This window comes from Pseudopipra pipra, chromosome 7 (genome assembly GCF_036250125.1).
Source record: "Pseudopipra pipra isolate bDixPip1 chromosome 7, bDixPip1.hap1, whole genome shotgun sequence".
Classification (NCBI taxonomy): Eukaryota; Metazoa; Chordata; class Aves; order Passeriformes; family Pipridae; genus Pseudopipra; species Pseudopipra pipra.
The window spans coordinates 29143059-29160721 of NC_087555.1; the positions used below are offsets into that span (position 1 = coordinate 29143059).

The following is a 17663-nucleotide window of genomic DNA, read 5'->3' on the forward strand; positions in this document are numbered from 1 at the left end:
TAGTTTAGTTGGGGCAAAGGAATCTGCAAATTGCTTGTTTCTCCTTGCATAGAAACTTTTGCTAGAGTCAGTAGGACTACAGCAAACATCAGCAGTGCATCCAGCTGTGCAGAAGTCCCTCTCTTTATTTAGCTGACAAGTGTTTCCATTAACAGAAAAAAAAAATCCATGGCCAGTTATAAGAAAATAAGTATTTTGTAAAAAAATTTCGTTAGGGAAAGCAAATAGATAGACTAATAATGGTATAAAATGTTGCAACCATCCCCTAATGGCTCTCTTCACTAATATTAAATTGTGCTGCTGAGGATAACATGGGCTAAATGGATCCACATCTCAAATCAACTGAGCCAGAATTATTAGTTTTGTTCACAGACTGGCTGGTATAATCATCTTGCTTGCTGTTCTGCATCAGCCTGGAAGGTGAAACACAGGACTTTCTCCTGCTATTCATTGATTTGTATGGACACAAGTATGAGGAAAAGATAATCTAATTAAATTTTTTACACTCTTAGATTTAGTACTAGTAAACATTGGTGTCTGCACACAAGTTTAGCTTAAGAAAATAGCACAGCATTACTGATTTGGGACAGTAAAACCAGTATTTTATCTGCAAGGCTTTTTTCCCAGTGTTCCAAGACTTAAGTTGTCCTTCTTGCCACTTGTTAAATAAGACTTCAAAACCGGCACATTTTAATATTAATTTCTGAATTTTTTTTTAAAGCATGGTTTATTCTTGTAAAAACCAGTAACTGAGATTTAGTAAAATTAAGCAGCATTGTAAGAACTGCCTTGGCAGCACAGGCAAGTAGATGATACGTATAGCTTACTCTGAGAAGCCTTTCCATTAATCTGAGGGGCATATATGATCATTCACTTCTTGGGATGATCTGTGCACAGCCTACAAACCGCCCTTTAAGACAGCGTTTTCAGAGCAACCGATTATTCGGGAGGTTCAGAACTACTTCATCAACTACAGAACCAGACTGCCCTCTGCTGACACCTTCCTGTATACAAGTTTAAGTTCTCCCAACTACCTCACTTGGTTATTAAAAAAACCCCACAGGAATTCAGTATGAACCCACAATCTAACAGACCCTTCAGTATGTGGACTGTTTGTATAATATATATGAAAAACAGCAAGTTAGTAGTTGCAGCTTTAGGAACCTTAATGCCATCTTACTCTTTAAATAGTGGCTAGTGAACACCCAGACAGGAGCTCAAGCTAGTTTTCTCACTAGGAAAAACTAGTGAGTTAAGCAAGAATTAAATCTATCAATTCACAGACCATGACATTTTTCATGCTAATACACTGCTAAAATTGCAGTCTTCTATAACAATAATAAACTGAAAATTTGCAAGCACTTACCAAGTGCACAGTGCAGAATCTAGAACAAAAAGAAAAATTCAAATCACTAATATTTCAAATTAAGCAATTTAGACACACATTTAGTTCTATTACAAGAGCTTAAGATTCAATATTTGCTTTTCAAAGATTAAGCTTAATATTTACCTCTGCTGCCCATGCTAAATAGCAGACAGCAAGTTCCCTCACCACTTGCTAAAAGGAAAAATTCAGTATTTGTCTGAGGTGTATTTCCTATGTTTACTTTCAAATCACTCTATAAAGGCTAATGAAAAAAACAGATACCTAGAAGGCACTGTCCAACACAGGCTGCCCTATTTCTACTGAACAACACATTCATGCAAACATTAGTAACACCAGGGAAGAGCACTACACCTACCTCAAGCAATGCTCCAGTTTGGAAGAATTTCAGGGGCTTTTCTATTGAATAGTAAAGGCTGTGGTAGCTGCCTTTAGCCAGGTATGCCCGAACGAGACCAACTGCAATAACAAGCCATCTGAAAGAGAGAAAAAATGTCTAAGATAAGGAGACATTAAGCAGAGCATAAATACAAAAAAATCCTTAATTCCTCTTTCAGTATCTGAGAAAGCAACAGGCATAAATGTCCTGAAGTATACTAACTTTTGCCTACCCTCTGCAGCACTGAAAACATTAAATACTTGGATGTACATGCATTTTTTAAGCATCTTTCAGCGCCAACATGATAAACAATATTTAATGTCTTGGTTTATTTTTCAGTGAGCTCCATTTAATTTAGTTATGGAATGCATTTGTGACAGATTAGCATCACATTCTGTTTAGTTTAAGCAGAAAACCATTGACAGCTAGTCAAAGATCTCTTATCACACCGTAACTTAAAGCAGCATGGCATAAACAAGATTTAGAAGGTGTTCATTTTAATGTTTTATTTCAAAGTAGACCCCTAGACTTTATGATAGGTCATCCAGCTTAATTGGTAGCATATAGTGTATGAGGAATAGTTATAGATAAATAACTACAAGGAAATTGAACCTGCTAAAGCCTTGAAGGCAGCACAGCCATTCCTGTCCCAGCTTTCCTTTTTAACCACAAATATATCTAGACCTGTGTAAGTACTGTGTGTATAACTGCCACTGTACCTTGAACAATATGACCTGCTAACCCTGCTGATTTTCCCCTCAGGTAACTTAAACAAACCTAAAAATTTTTTGTCCTGGCCAATGGTGTAATACCTTTCATTACCACACACAGAAGAGTCAGGGTTTGCCCATAACCTCAGAAATTCTTTAGTGAAGTCTATGGCAAGTCACAAAACTGAAGTGAGTGGTCAAGTGTGGTCACACACTTTTTCATTTGAAATTAGCATCTATAGTTAACTTTAGTTTCCAATTTATAATGGCAAACACGGGGAGAAGTGGCTGGTCAATAAAAACTGGGAAATCCCTTACAGCGGCTTCCCAACTTTTCACAAGCTGATCCTGGCTGTCTTACTCTCAGCTACTTTTAATGCCACCATCTACTTCACCTCCCTCCACACCCCTCATGGTAAGTCACTAAGTGCCTCTGCTAAGAACAATCTACCTCAGTGGAAGTGTGTGTAGACATGCAGCAAGCCTCCTAACTATGCAATAGTCTTACCCTCCAGAAAAAAAGCCTGCAGCTTTGGTTTTGTAACAGGGAAGATGAAGCCATTCCCTTCATTTACAGCATATTAGAGTCTTACAAGTAGCCCATTAGCTTTGGTATTGCAAAGTATATACAAATATTATCCCAGATGTAGTAATTCTTTGGAACACACAGTGAAGTTCAGATTTTTCAATAATAAGTAACTCTGGCATCCAAGTTTGTGTTGGTAACAACATCTGTCAGCAGAACTGAAAGAAAGTTAATTCATTTCTGCCTTAACTTCTTGAAGACGAGCACCAAAGAAAAGCAGGAGTAGGGAAGACAAGTGGAAAAGAGAAATAAACCCTCCCTTTTTAAGAGTGACAGGTTATTTCTCTTAAAGCTGTCTTGTGAAACCAAAGAGTAAACATTTGCTGAGTAACTGCTGCTTACAAAGAATGAATCAGATTAATTTTGTATTTGGACCTGAGTGTAGAATAAACCAGTAAGCGCTATAGTATTAGTGATTCTCCCCTGCAACACTGACTGCTGCTTCTTTAAAACAGGATATCAGAGCAGGCTGACACTGTCCTGTTCTTATCTGTCAAGTTTCTCTGTTTTTCCTGATCTTCCATGTTTGTTGAGAAACTTGGCTGAATTGAGCAATTTCTCCAGTTGCACAAGACAACAGTTCTTGATTGTGCCTGCAAGCACCTGGTGAAGTCGATGGCTCCCAGACCCTCCTGCCAGGTCACTGACTCCAGAAAGACTGTACTTTTTTACTGTCCTTCAAAAAGCATTCAATACAGACCTAAGTATTAATCCATACAAAATTAAAAGCCGAGCCTAGTTTGTGCTGAAGCTTTTAGTACCTCTGTTCTGCTTCTGTGATCCCTAAATAGTTCTTCACCCTCTATGACTGGAGAAAATTGAACAGAAGGAGAAAGCAAGGAGTATCAGCTGAAAATTAAACTGGGCAAGGAGTTTAAAAGGGGAGCAAAGGCACCAGTGTGTCATGGAAGCTAAGCTGTAAAGTAGTTTTTCCAGCTTTTTCTGACCTAGACTCTGAAGCCTACCTGATACACCAGGTGGAGTCATATTTTATTAAATTACCATTGGAGTTACATTTCATTAAATTACTGCTGCCGTGCCTGTAAACTTCCGACCAGATTATCAGACTCTTTGATTAATCCAAATTAAGAAAAATGAATACTGCATACACGCAAATTTCTTACTTTCAGTTGCTCGGACCTGACAGACAAGCTTCACGCTTACATCCTTAGTGCAACTCCCTTTATTTCTCTCACAGTTACAAAAAGGCATTTCTTATGCAAAGTTTACTGAGGTTCTGCATCATTTATGCAAGAGAATACAGCAAAGCTATGCAGTGAGTGCACCTGCAAAGGGAGAAGTGCACTTTGACTCTTCAACAACCACTCACTGAAGACGTGGACAACAAAACTCATAACCCTGAACTCTATTTGCTCACCACTGATTAACACAAACCCTTGCAAATTCAAAAGCTATTACATTATTGTCTATCTTGTTGACGGAAATCCTTCCAAAATTCCTTGTTTATACCACCATCAGCTACTTACACACAGAAGTACCAGTTAGTTATGGCACTCGACTAAATATAAGAAAACATCATCACCTTTTAAAGCAGCTTATCCAACTTTTACACTCAACTCTAACAGCATGCCCTCCCTCCCTGCCCAGCACTATTCAGTGATTTCAGTCAACCACGGTTTTTAGAAAACAATTTCTATGCTGCACCTGAGCCTCCAGAACGAGCTTCCTATGCCAGGTCAGGCATGACTACATGGCTCCACACTGGGGCAGGAACACAGTCTGACGGAATGCAAGAGAAGCAATGAAGAGCTTTCTGCAGCTTAATGGTTTGAACCTTGGGCAAAGAAACCCAAGAACCACCTGCCAGACTGGTTATTCCCTGTTGTGCCATGTTGGTCCCTTTTCTGAAAGAAAATACCCAAAACATGTGAACCAGGTGGTAAGTGTATGCAGCTCCATTGAGGGATCCACAGGTATCCATACTTTTTCTACCGTTTTGCTCCTGTAAAAGCCATTGTATTATTAGGAAACCATATCCTACATGCACTACAGTATAAAATTAGAAATAAGATCTATTATTTTTGGAATCATTTGTGTTTTCTTAAGCTCAGTCAAATGCAAAATAAATGCAAAGTAAATATATTAACTATGCCGAGATTTTTTAATTGTTACTTGTTCCATTTTAAATAAAGCTAATAACTTAGGCAACTATGGTTTTAAAACATTTCCTTTAGTACCTATTTACTGCATAACAATGTTGTTGTGTGCTTCAGTTTATAAGCCACCTCTTGTAAAACAAAACAAACCACTTATGAAAATCCCTTGTGCTTTTACAGCATCACTTCATCATCTGGGCACCTTCAATTTTTTGGTGTTTTGTTTTCACAATTCTCCTTCCAAGGCAGTGCAGTTTAAGAAATTAAGTGTGAGCACTGATTGACACAGGGTCAGTAACTAATTTATGCCACCAGCTGTATGTCAATCTTTTCATCTGAACAACTGAACTTCTGTCAACCAACTCCTAAAAAACTATCTTTTTAAAAGACTTCATAATAAGAAGAAACTAACTTTTTTCCTAAGCTCAACGTTGTATATTGTGGAATTTCAGCAGTGTCCAGGGGAAGCACAAAATCCTCATCCATTGTAAGACAAATTATCAGTCAAGAGCTCCCAGTGACCTACCCCAAAAGAAGGGCAGTGAGAGACAATGCAGAGATACAAACTCCTACGGTAGCTCCCCAAATTCCAGAAATCATCTAATCACAAACATGCCCAGAAAAAAGCAGCTCATGTTTAAGCACCAAAAGCCACATCCCACCCAAGATTGACATTTTCTAGGAGGTTTGGTATAAATCAGGAATTTACATGACAACAGGAAGCTAAGTACAGATTTGTGCTATTTATTTCTGAGTTTCTAACAGTTGAATTTGTTTGAATTTTTTCTTCCAAGAAAGAGAAATTTCCCATGCTCAGGAGCTTGCCTGCCATTATAAAAAGTTCATGACCTCTAAAGAAACTTTCTATTTATACCTCAGCTTCTCTCTCGGATTTTTGAGATCTTTTATAAACGTAAGTGAAACGTACATGGGCAGCAAAATCAGCAGGTAAATGCTTTTACTTCTAAGAAGAGTTCAGAGAGGTGAACTTGTTAACATCGTGCGGGGTCACCACAACGAAACTGAAAAGACTGACTGACCGCCTGTACTGTGTTGTACTACTCATGTAATTAAGTATTTCTGAAAGAAGGAATTCACTTAAATCAAGCTGGTGGGTAATTATTATGCCCCTGTGGGTGAAATACCCTGTAAATATCATATGAAGCCATAAACCTGCTTAGCAATAGCACTTCACAGAAACATGGATATTGGGTAATGGGTGTAACAAACACCTCACAAGAACTGAGCTCTTCCAGCTCAGCTACCTTTGCTCCACACAAGTGTACCTACCTTGTAAGCTGAAACAGCACCAGCTGCCACCAGCAAAGACAAGAATCATCATGTCCAATTGCCTTATTACAGTAAATTGTATCTATATTAATTCTATGCTAACCTTCCCCCAAAACAGTGAGACTAGTCTGTTTGCTTAACTTCTCATTTGCTAGGATTTGTCTAGCAGAAAACAGGCTCATTTGGGATCCATTTTAAAGGCTCCTTTCTCCTCCCACCCAAATATCCTTAATCTTTCAAAAGATGGCTTTATTTTTATCTGGATTCCAATAAGACACCACTGCCACTTAAAAAAAAAACAAAAAAGGAGTAGTCTCCTTTAGCTCGAGAGTCCCCAGTTGTCACTGTTTTTATTTTTGTGCCCAAGAACACACCTGTACAAGCACCAACCAGCCCCAGCCTCCGCTGTGCCAGGCAGGGGAGGGCAGAGCACCAATCTGGCCAAGGAGCTCACATGTCGCAAGCAGCAGATTTCAACCTCAAATTATGGAGCAGCTGAAGGGTTCATGGGGAAATCTCACAGGGCTCAAGAGCTTTGCCTTCTTAACTACTGCTGTGGATAAATTCCCTGTGTTTAGGTTCATCTCTCAACTCAAAAGTGCTGGAGTCCACACCACAAACGTGGTGATGTGGGAACAGCAATCTATGGTCGCCTGGATGAGAATATTATCACAGAGCAAATTACGGTGTCAATTATAAAACAGGGCAGTTCCCAAAGAACACGCACTTGTGCTGTTCCACATACCTGGTTTAGGAAGGGGCATAAGAAAGAGGACGAGCTGCGGAGGGGGTCGGACAGCGCTGAGCGGGGTCACACCTGGCCAGGAGCTGCCGAGGCCTCGCACAGGCTGGGCAGGGGCCGCTCCAGGGGCAGGCCCGGGGGACACCCGGGCAGCCAGCCGGGACTATTGTCCGTGTGGGATGGGGAGAGACGGGACAGCGGGACGGCAGCTGTGCGTGTGCCTACGGGAGCCCCCCTCTAGCAGCAGGAGCAGCGAGAGAGGGTTCGGTGGTAGTTTTCAGCGTCACCCAAAGTGCGAGGCAGGACCACCGACAGCACGGGGCACACGGGCACAGCCACGGGTCCGCACCCGGGCGGTGCCGCCGCACGGGCTCCGGGGAGGGCGGCACGGGCAGGAGAGCGGGCACGGCGGCTGGAGAGGCCCCATTCCCCTGCCCGGACCCTCTCCCCGCGGCGCGGCGGACCTGCCCTGCCGGCCCCACACGCGGCCGCAGCCCGGCCGAGCTCAGCCCCGCGCCCCGAGCGGCGGCCCCAGCCGGGACACCCCGCGAGGGCGGCCCCGCACGGTCCTTACCCCGCCGTCATCACCACGTTGTAGATAACGAGGTAGCCCGTGGCCAGCGCGCCGGGGCCCTTCCTGCGCCGCGCCTGCTGCCCGCCGTACCCGTTGTCCGCCCGGCTCCCGCCGCACCCGGCCGCCGCCATGTCGCGGCTCCCGCGGCTCCGCCCGCTCCCGGCGCCACCGCGGGGCGGGACTTCCCGCCGAGCCGGGGCGCTCCGCGCAGCCGCCGGGAAGGGCAGCGGTCCGCGGGGAAGGGCAGCGGTCCGCGGGGAAGGGCAGTTGTCCGCGGGACACGGGTCCAGCAGGAAACGGGTGCCCCCGAGCTGGGCGCGGCGGGGCCGCCTTCCCGGGAAGCCCACTGGGTGATGATTCCCGTCGGGGGATCAGCGACCTGTGTGGTCGCTGTGTGGCTTTCTAGGGACCGCTCAAAATGCCCCGCTTCAGGGAGAAATAGGTCTGCCGTGTCCTTAGAGGCATCAGTAGCGTTAGTTGTCACTAACGTCGGGTTATTTTTGGAATATTTAGTAGGTTTTCATCACTTTTATGGTTTAGTCTAGAGAGGAGAGGACTGAGAAGGGATGTCCTTAATGCATATAAATGTCTCAAAGGCGGGTGCCAAGAGGATGGTTGCCAGGCTCTTTTCGGTGGTGCCCAGCGACAGGATAAGGAGCAATGGCCATAAACCAAAACACAAGAAGTTTCACCTCAACATGAGGAAAAATTTCTTCATGGTGGCAGACCTCTGGAACAGGCTGCCCAAGGAGGGCGTGGAGTCTGCCTCTTTGGAGACATTCCAAACACACCTGCACACATTCCGGTGTATCCTGCTCTAGGTGACCCTGCCTTGGCAGGTGGGATGGACTGGATGATCTGCAGAGGTCTTTCCAACCTGAACAGTTCTGTGGTTCTGTCTGTGAATAAGCTGCTGAGCACAGTTCTGGCTGTAACTCATTTCCTGCTGAAGTTCCACACAAGAGCAAAGCCTGCAGAGTGTCTACTTTCCCAGCAACACACATTCAAGCATCCTTCTTGGGGCAGACAGAACTGCCTTTCTGGAGAGCTATAATGGAAGAATTTTTATTTTTTTTTCCCTTACAGAAATTGTAAACACTCTCTGGGGTTACTTCTCGACTTCCATAAACAATTCTCAGTTTATTTCCCATGCATGTCATGGTGCAGTCCCTTTATGAGCAGTGCAGAATAACAGCATAAGCCTCACTTCCCATCCCAGCAGTACATGAGTATTTATGTGGCCTAATAAAGTCATGGCATTACATCTCTTGCAGGCAGGAGGGCTCAAAGTGCAAAGATGATTGATGAGAATTCCATTTTCAAACACCAATGTTTTAGTGCAATGTTTCAATAAATAAATTTTAGAGTAGCAAATCATTCATTATTCATGTATGCAACTAAAAAAAACAAATTCAAGCTTTTCAAAGCCTGACAGTCACTGCAGAGGAGAGAGCTGTGAAATTTGGTGCTGTCTTCCTTGTGAGTAAAGGGAAGCAGCAATCCAGCAGTCTGCATGCCACATATGCAAGTAGCAAAGGTGTCTTCCATCAACCAAAAATATGCACAGGATGCTTGGGTGGTTGGACAGGCCAGTCATTCAGTAAATTAAGTTTCTGCAAATCCAGAAACACGAGTACTGAGAAACAGCAGCCAGTCCCAAATTGTCCATGTTACTTGAGAAGACTGAATGTTATACAAAAGAAATAGAATTAAATGGTCCATCTTGGGCAGTACCAGTGTCTTGCATACCTCTGATACTGGGGGTTATTTCAACTCTACAAGCCCCCAAGAGTGGCTTTCTGCAAACATTATACAAGAAAGACAAGGTTTATAGAAAGAGGTTATGCCTTTTATTAGGCCAATTAGGGTGGCTGGAAAAATGAGACAGGGTTTCAAGTATATAAAATATCTTTCTTCAGTGGAAATAGAATTCTGTTGTTCAAACAAAACAAAAAAATTCGAGGTCAAATACAGGTTGGAATCAATGGCTCAGATCTGAATTAGACACGTATCATCTAATTTTTGAAGTAGAAGTCATTATTTCCTGCAGACTAGAATGGATGTTAATAGGAAGGACCAGGGAGATGGTAAGCTCCTTGGGATATCCTTGGGGCAAAAGAAAAACAGGCAATTTATAGGTTGTGGAACCCAAAAGGACTAGTAAAGTATGAGAGGGAAAGGAAAATCTGTGCAGGAACACCAATACTGAGTCTGTGGGTTTTGATAACCAGTACATGTACCCACAGACCTTGCTGTACCCACAGAGCAGCCCATCAGAGCCAGACCTTTTCCTGGTTCATGCATGTGCCTACCTGGACAGAAATCAGCAGTCAGTGTATAAAGTCAGGTACATTCACAAGACTGAGGCGCATCTTGCAAAGATGACTGAAGGGCCAAAGATTTGCTCAGAAACATATTGGTAAAGCAGGGTGTTTCACAATCTTTGCTTTAGGGAGTTTCCGTGTGGTCCTGCAGAGTCCGTAGTGTCTAGGGCTGCATGCGAGAAAAAGTCTGCATAAAAGCAGCACAAGCAGATTTGCCTTCATCTTTACAGCTTTTAGGAACATTGGTGTAAGTCCACATCTACAATGAGGCTTCCCTCATTTTTTTCTCTCTTGCTCTTACACTCTTTCAGATCTACGTTTCCCCACCTTAAGGGAATTCTCAGCTGTAAAACGAACCCACAGCTGTCATGGTGCCCCATCCACATTCCCACTGCTGATCATTCTGTGTGTGATGAGGGATGCGATGAGGCTGGAGATGTGCAGAGCACATGGCTACGAGTGCCAGCCCCAGGCTGTACCTGGGGGGCAGAGCAGCCTCTGCACAGCACCAGCCTGCACTGACAGGGCAGGAGAAGTGCAGCAGCACCACAGAGGTCAGGGAGGCTCCACTGTTACCACCTGATCCATTTGTGTGCCCAGCAGCTCTCAGGGCAGAGCAGGAGGAGAGGGTAGCCAAGGCGAGCGCGGTAACGCCTGCAACAGAGTATACGAGGAGCGTGCTTTGTGGTAGTATTTATTTAGGAACCGTGAGTAACTACAGCTGTAGCAGTCTCATCTTTGCAATTCTGATGGTTTAACAAATAGAGAGATCATTAGCATATTTTTATTAAGGTACAAAATACACCCCATTGTTGCCTAAAACATTTAAAAAAAAACAAACGTGAGGAAAGCTCTGTATGCTCTAAATCAGATTCACAACCTTTCTGTATAAGGAATTGTGGCAATACTGTGTTTAGTATAACAAGAGGTTTTCATCAATCGAAAAGGAAAAGACATGCTGGCAATCTGAACTTAGCAACAAAGAGTAAAGCAGTTAAAAACCATCGTGTCATCCACATTAACTGAGCTTTGAATGTAGAAGAGCAAATCATATGAAACACATACACAACTAGGTAATATCAAACAACCTAAGGTTGATAATGTACACACCTGTATTAAAGTACACTGACTACTTAATGGTGAGGATTTAAGGTAATGATTTTTTTTAAAGAGGTAACCTTTGAAATGCAAATGGTTGCGCTTTACACACAAAAAGTGGAAAAGAAAAATAATCACTTTTGGAATGATACATAGATATAAGACACACTGGTTTTGGATTGTGCATATCACCTTGCAGCCTCTGATATTACCTCTGAACAACAACAAAAAAAATTAAAAAGTGCCAATACTGTGAAAGGAAAGCATAGTTACTAAGTCTGAGTGCATTAACAATTTCTGAGAAAAAAAAAAGGGAGTTGGATTTTTTTTTGGTTTTGTTTTTTTGCGCCTTTAAAAAACGCAACAGCCTTACTGGTGCAGGTTCAAGACAAAAACAAGACAGTCAAGCTCATAAGGTAGAAATAGGTCCTATATAGGTTAAGATTCTTTGGAAACTGCTAAGTATAGACGAGTTTGTAATCCAGGCTACTATCTTTTTGGCTACTCCAAAAATCTGTGGGAGTTTCCAGCTTATCATCAGTTGAAATCTGTTTTGCAATTTCTAAATACATGCAAGTAAAACTTTAACTAACTTGTGATTCCATTCACACACATGCACAGAGAAGTCACTGATTGTGCAATAACCTGTTTTTTCACAGCAGCATATATATGAATCATTATTAGACTGACCAGAAACACAGAAAATATTCTCAGTCTTTATGTTTTCAGTCTGTTTCTTAAACAGGCAGCTGTAACTGCGTGGAAGTGACAGGCTCCATAAGGGAAAGATGACAAAGTGTGATCAGTTGGCTAAAAGCAAGATCAGGAGTATCTTGGGAAACCACCTGGATGTTTAATGTTTGCCAGTATTACAACAGCACTAACAGCACACTGACAAAGGGCAGCAAATGTGTTTGAAGTTAGGAGGACTGTGAGATTCTGCTTAAAGCAAATGAAAAATGAACCATGCCAACATACAAATTGCAATGCTGTCTGTGTCAAACCTTCCCTTATAGAAGACACAGCTCAGGGAGCAGCCTATTCCTTAGGACTGGAGAGATTCGCTGCATGTCTGGCCAATGATTCCTTGTAAAGTATATATTGGGGAGCCAACTTAGCTGGAGTTTTGGCTGAGGAAAGTGATGATGTAGAGCAATGAGCTCAGTAAATAGACTAGTTTTCTTTAAGATGTTCAGAATATAAATGTAGTCTTGTTTTCCATACATTTGATTTTAAAAATAGACTGGGCAACTTAGTTGATGATTTGCTTAAAGTCAATCCAATCATGCTGGCAACTTAAAAGTGCCTGCTGATTTGAATTAATGCCCACAGATAAAGCAAACAGGTATCAACTGATCATGCTGAAATAACATTCCCCCAAAGACCTACGTATCACACAAGGTGCTTTTGATAACTTGATTTTCTGAGCCTTATAAGGAGAGTCTTTAAATATATTTTTCTTTTTTTTTTTTTAGCCTTGTTTCATTCTTCCTCCTCCTCATCTTCTTCTTCTCCTTCTCCTTCTTTTCCCATTGTTTCCACAAGGAGCTCTGCGGTGCACGTGGCTTCCCCAAGGCTGTTAACAGCTTTGCAGGTGTATTTGGCATCATCGTCCCCACATACTTCAGAAATAGTCAAAGAACAGTTCCCTTCCTCATCATAATCTATCTGGAAGTGACGGGACTCCTTGACAGGCTGATCATCCTTGTACCACATTACCTCAGGGTCAGGATATCCTGCAAGAGCAGAGAGAGAACAGCAACTGCAATAAACGAATATTAACTCATCCTTAATTCCTTTACACTCTAATTCCCTCTCTGTGTATGGACGTGCCAACATGTTGATAGGCAAATATTTTATTGAATTCTATGTAAAATAGATGTAGATGATGCAAGGCTTTTTTCCTTCCCATTTACCTGAGACAACCTTATTACGAATAACCAAAATTGCGAGTGAGCACTGTGGTACTTGCTGGATTCCTCTTTCCACTCCTTTAGCAGTGCCAGCAGACACCTTTTTATGTATCACATCCAGCAGCCAGCGAGGGACTCCTGACAGTGTATTTGAGGCTCACCTTACACTGCAGCTTTTCTGGAAACCACAGTTCCCAACATCAAGATTTAGAATTTCAAGGGTAAAGCTGTTTTGGCTTACAACTACAATTTAATATCTTTCTCGGGTTGCTTTGCCATGGCTATTCTAAATCTTCCTCCTCCTCCTAATCTGCTCCTTACAAGCCAGCCTGTCCTGTACATGGCACTCCCATTTTCTCTCTGTGTTTGTTAGGATAAGCCAGGGAGTCTCAGAAAAACATTTTGATTATGCATCTCAACAGGAGTTTTGGAGCCTTTGTGAAGCAAATGGCTCTGCAAAGCCTCCAGAGCAGGGCTGTACAATGCCTGCTGGAGAACAATCCCTTATACAGTACTCTTGGCTGCTATAACAAATTCAAGGTTTGCTGTCTCAGCCAAGTTCTGGACTGTGATGGGAGAATAACTTCCCACTGAGCAGAAATAAAGTGCAGCAATCCTTATTACACAATGAACATTACAGCAATACACTGGAAAGTTTGGAACATCAGCTGTGGCACATCCATCTGTTTTATTCCATGCAGTACTTGTGCACATACCCCTCACGCTGAGCATCCATCAGCAATAATAATCCATCCTCACATCTCCACTGTGAGGTAGGAAACATAGGCAGTGAAAGAGATTGGGAGCACAGAAACAAACAAGCAGAAGGTCAGTGAGGCAGTTTCTGAACCTCATTTTAACATCATAAATTAACTTGAACACATGCAGTATGGTACTGACTCTATCCCTTCTGTTTTCACAGCTCTTCTCTCCTAATTTCTAGTTTTCATCCACAGCTGAGATACAGAAGCTTCAATCTCATTGCAATAGAAGTGCAAGTGGTCTTGGCTTTCAGACTGCTGGGCTGACCACGCCCGTGCTCCTTAAGTGCCTTCTTATAAACTTATGCTTTCTGTCTGCATATTCCTATCTGAGTTTTCTTTCTCAAACTCATAAATTTAAAAAAAAAAACAAACAACAATACAGTATTTTCTAGATGTGACTTATGTAACCAGAGCAATGATATTAATATTACTTTTCAAGCATATATGCTGTTAGGGACTTCTTTGCTTTTAATACAATGTATGTATGGCTTAAAGTTATCTTGAGGCCACCTGAAATTTGTCTGTCATTTCAGAGAAGTGACCTCCTACTAATTCTTGGTCTCTGCTTAGCAGTCTCTAAGAGTATACTCTTTCAATTTATGGAAATATGTTGCATCTTGTTTTTACCGTTTCTACCCTCAAAAATCATATGACAGTTCCCACTTGCTATTCTGAATTAGTGATTCACAGATTGACTCTTGTAGATTTCTGTTCTATGGCAAGCACAGAACAAGTTCAGGCAGCTCCAGATAATTTCTGTTATTGCAACACATTCATGCTGTGATAGGCAGATATTGGTAAAGAAAAATGGCACCAACCCAACAACAATACAGAAAAAAACCCTGAAAAAGTCAAACTGCTCAATGCAGAAAACTGGCAAGGAAGGAAACAAAGAAACAGACATGCTTATTCAAAGTACCTTCAATTTTGCAGTCAAATCTAGCAGCACTTCCTTCCACAACCTCCAAGTCAAGGATTTTTTTAGTAAAATATGGCTTTACATGGGGCTTTTCTTCAGCCACTTCTTCAAGGAAAGCATCTGCAGGAGAGTGAAGAAGAGGTAGTTAACAATTTTACAGGGCATGTTCTCAAAAGATGCAGTTTAATTTTTAATTACCAGATGGTAATTAAAGCATCTTTTATTTCACTTAATTCTGTAAGACAATCGGGACAGCGAGGACTTTGGCTGCTTAGTTTTGTGCCAGTCTTTTGCAGCTGGACAAAGATTCAGGCCATAAATAGAAAGAAGTTGACTTGCAGGCCACCATGCTACGCATCGTCAGTATTTTTTCCTTGAATTTCTTTCTAACCAAACCTGGGCTTTTGCTACTCAGGGGAATAAACCAGCTCCACTTGTATCAGGCCCACAGTCTGTGTGGATTTGTCAAAATTACTTGCTTGATTCTCAGCAGTGTGAAACATTTGCACCTCTGATTGTTACAAACCACAAATCCACATTTTAGCTGGGGATGTAGGGGAATAATGCAGACACATTATTTTTTTCCCTAAATGCCCCATCTGAGGAGCATGGTTAATGCAGGGTATGTGTCTTGGTTACAGCAAGTGTTAATACTTTATTGCTTGCTCGCCTGCATGAGAAGGCAATACATCACTGTCGGCTTTGTATAAACATGCATTCCCAAACTCAGAGAAAGTGCAGCTGACAAATCTGCCTTAATTCTTTGACTTTAAAAAGAGAAGAGTTTACTGCCTGTACTTATACTGGGACATTTTGAGTAGCAGAACAATATAAGTACAATTAATTTTTGAGAGATTTCTTTAAAAAATAGGAAGATAAAAACACAGAGAGAGACAGTGAGAGAGCAAGCAGGAATATCCAACTCAATGATTGGTCTCTAGCACTTTGCTAAAAGTTTCAGTAAGATTGATTCAGAGAGACGTAAAAATATGGTGCAGAAAAACTCCTTACCTTCGTTCTCTGCTTTGTCTGCATTTATAGGGCTGGTAGGCGAGCTCCCAGAGGCCTTCCTCCCACTCATACCAGAAATCATTGCCATGGATGACAGTCTTCCTATTGCTCGGACAGCATGGCCTGTTTTCTAAGACATAACATAAAAGGCTTCTGATCAATCCAGTCCAACAGGCATGTGATTTTCTGCAACAATCGTGCTTCGGACAAATTATCTGGGATCTCTGCAAACCTCACTGGAATTGTTGGACAAACTGCTTATATATAGCTCTGTTGTTTTAGGAGAGACAGAGCAGGCTGGACTGAATTACCAAATTTAGTTGCAGATATAAACTTCCCCTGATGAACTCATACCTAAATGAATGTCTCTGTTAGCTGCGGATAAAAAGCGCTGTGCGAGAGGAGGGCCAGCAAGAGAGCTATGTCCTGTTAAACTGGAACTGAACTCTGGTGGGGGACGGCTCTCTCCACAGCCATATGGGCTGGACTGAGCTTCATCAAAGGCGAATAACGAGCTAATATGGAATGAATGAGAAAGTACCATCTGCATGATGGAAGCAGACCTCTGACAGGATCGAGGACCAACCACCAGCATACTAAAACGTGCTCAAACTATGCTGGCTTTAGTACGGACACTTGTATTTCTGTACAGCTTGCATGAGGTCCAAGAAACATATACAGTAGAACATAAAAGGAAATACAAGGTAGATTTATATAAATTAATATTTTGTAGGCTGGATGCAAGATTTCACACAGCAGCTCCTCTAGCTATCAGATGGACAGCAGCACAGATGGACCTGCTACAACAAACAGTCCCAGCACTAAGAAAAACGAAGATATGAAGACCAAATAGGTCAAAGAAAATTATTAAACCAATATGACCAAATCCATGAGAAGCTTGAGGCTCCAACAGGACAGAACTACTGGCTCAGTAGCATGAAACTACCACAAAATAAAGTGTCTTTGCAGAGGCCAGGTGGATAAATTTTACCTGAACTCTTCAGGTTCGTTAAGGACCACATAACCCCCCATTCCTCAGTGGCATGGAGAGGGGAGGGAAGAGAGATGGGCATACCCCAAAAAGAGTAGGAAAAACTATACTTGAACTGATATGCCTTTTAGCAGCCTGAAATGGAATCACCGCGTGCAGTGTATGTGCAGCTGTGCACCCTCCTACTGCTCGACGCAGAAACCAAACCCACTGTCCTGCATTCACACTCTGGCCACACCAGAGCTTTCACCAGCATCAGAAACCACCTGACGTGACGTGTTTCTCAGAATCAAAAACATTAAAAATAAAGAGACTTATTAAGATATTGAGCCCGATTCCATGTCCTCTTCATTACCTGCCATTTTCTTCTGGCCATATATTTCTTCATCCTATCTTTGGAAAGTTTTTTGGCTTCCATGTTTTTGGTGTCTTTTTGCAGCCAGGGATGCTGAAGACATTGAGTACAATTGAAGCGACTCCTGTTTTTACATAAAAAGACCTGTCAGTGTTGTTAACAAGAGGCAAACCTACCTGCTGTAACATTGTTTTGTGCTCTATTTTCTGGGAGCTGATTTTTCTGTTTCCTAAATTTAGCAACATAAATCACATGGCCCTGCTTTCCCAGCCCTGCTTACTTCTTAAACTCACTTTCATAATTTCTGTAGATATTTTTGAGAGAAAACTGTGCAATTTTAACTGTTAATAAAACATTATAAAACAGAGCAGGAAAAGCCATATGTTTTAGGCGTGGAACACATAGAGCAGAGCCACAGTGTCAGTGATTCAGCTACTTCGTGCTGGCAGAACTCCATCCCAGATCTTCTTTCCTTCACTTACAGAGATTTCTCTGTCCCACCACTT

General features: G+C 42.1%; 2 protein-coding genes across 10 annotated transcripts in view; both read right to left on the minus strand.

Moving 5' to 3' along the window:
• Positions 1–7978, minus strand: part of HACD2 (3-hydroxyacyl-CoA dehydratase 2) — a 22673-nt gene extending 14695 nt beyond the window's left edge. Inside the window, exons 1-3 of one of the 5 annotated variants that reach the window (XM_064661441.1) lie at positions 7783–7978; positions 1743–1860; positions 1367–1385 (exon numbers count right to left, since the gene is read on the minus strand). In XM_064661441.1, coding sequence (XP_064517511.1) covers positions 1367–1385; positions 1743–1860; positions 7783–7913 — 268 coding nt within the window. In that variant the 5' untranslated portion in view covers positions 7914–7978. Of the gene's footprint in view, positions 1–1366; positions 1386–1742; positions 1861–7211; positions 7634–7782 lie in introns of those variants that run through there. The other 4 variants (XM_064661443.1, XM_064661442.1, XM_064661444.1 and 1 more) reach the window with 4 other exon arrangements.
• Positions 7979–10784: 2806 nt separating this feature from the next.
• MYLK (myosin light chain kinase) overlaps positions 10785–17663 on the minus strand; it is a 200060-nt gene continuing 193181 nt past the window's right edge. For all 5 annotated transcript variants that reach the window (XM_064661434.1, XM_064661433.1, XM_064661436.1 and 2 more), the window contains 4 exons: positions 17158–17281; positions 15812–15941; positions 14801–14920; positions 10785–12940 (listed from right to left, as the gene is read on the minus strand). In XM_064661434.1, coding sequence (XP_064517504.1) covers positions 12687–12940; positions 14801–14920; positions 15812–15941; positions 17158–17281 — 628 coding nt within the window. In that variant the 3' untranslated portion in view covers positions 10785–12686. The remainder of the gene's footprint in view (positions 12941–14800; positions 14921–15811; positions 15942–17157; positions 17282–17663) is intronic.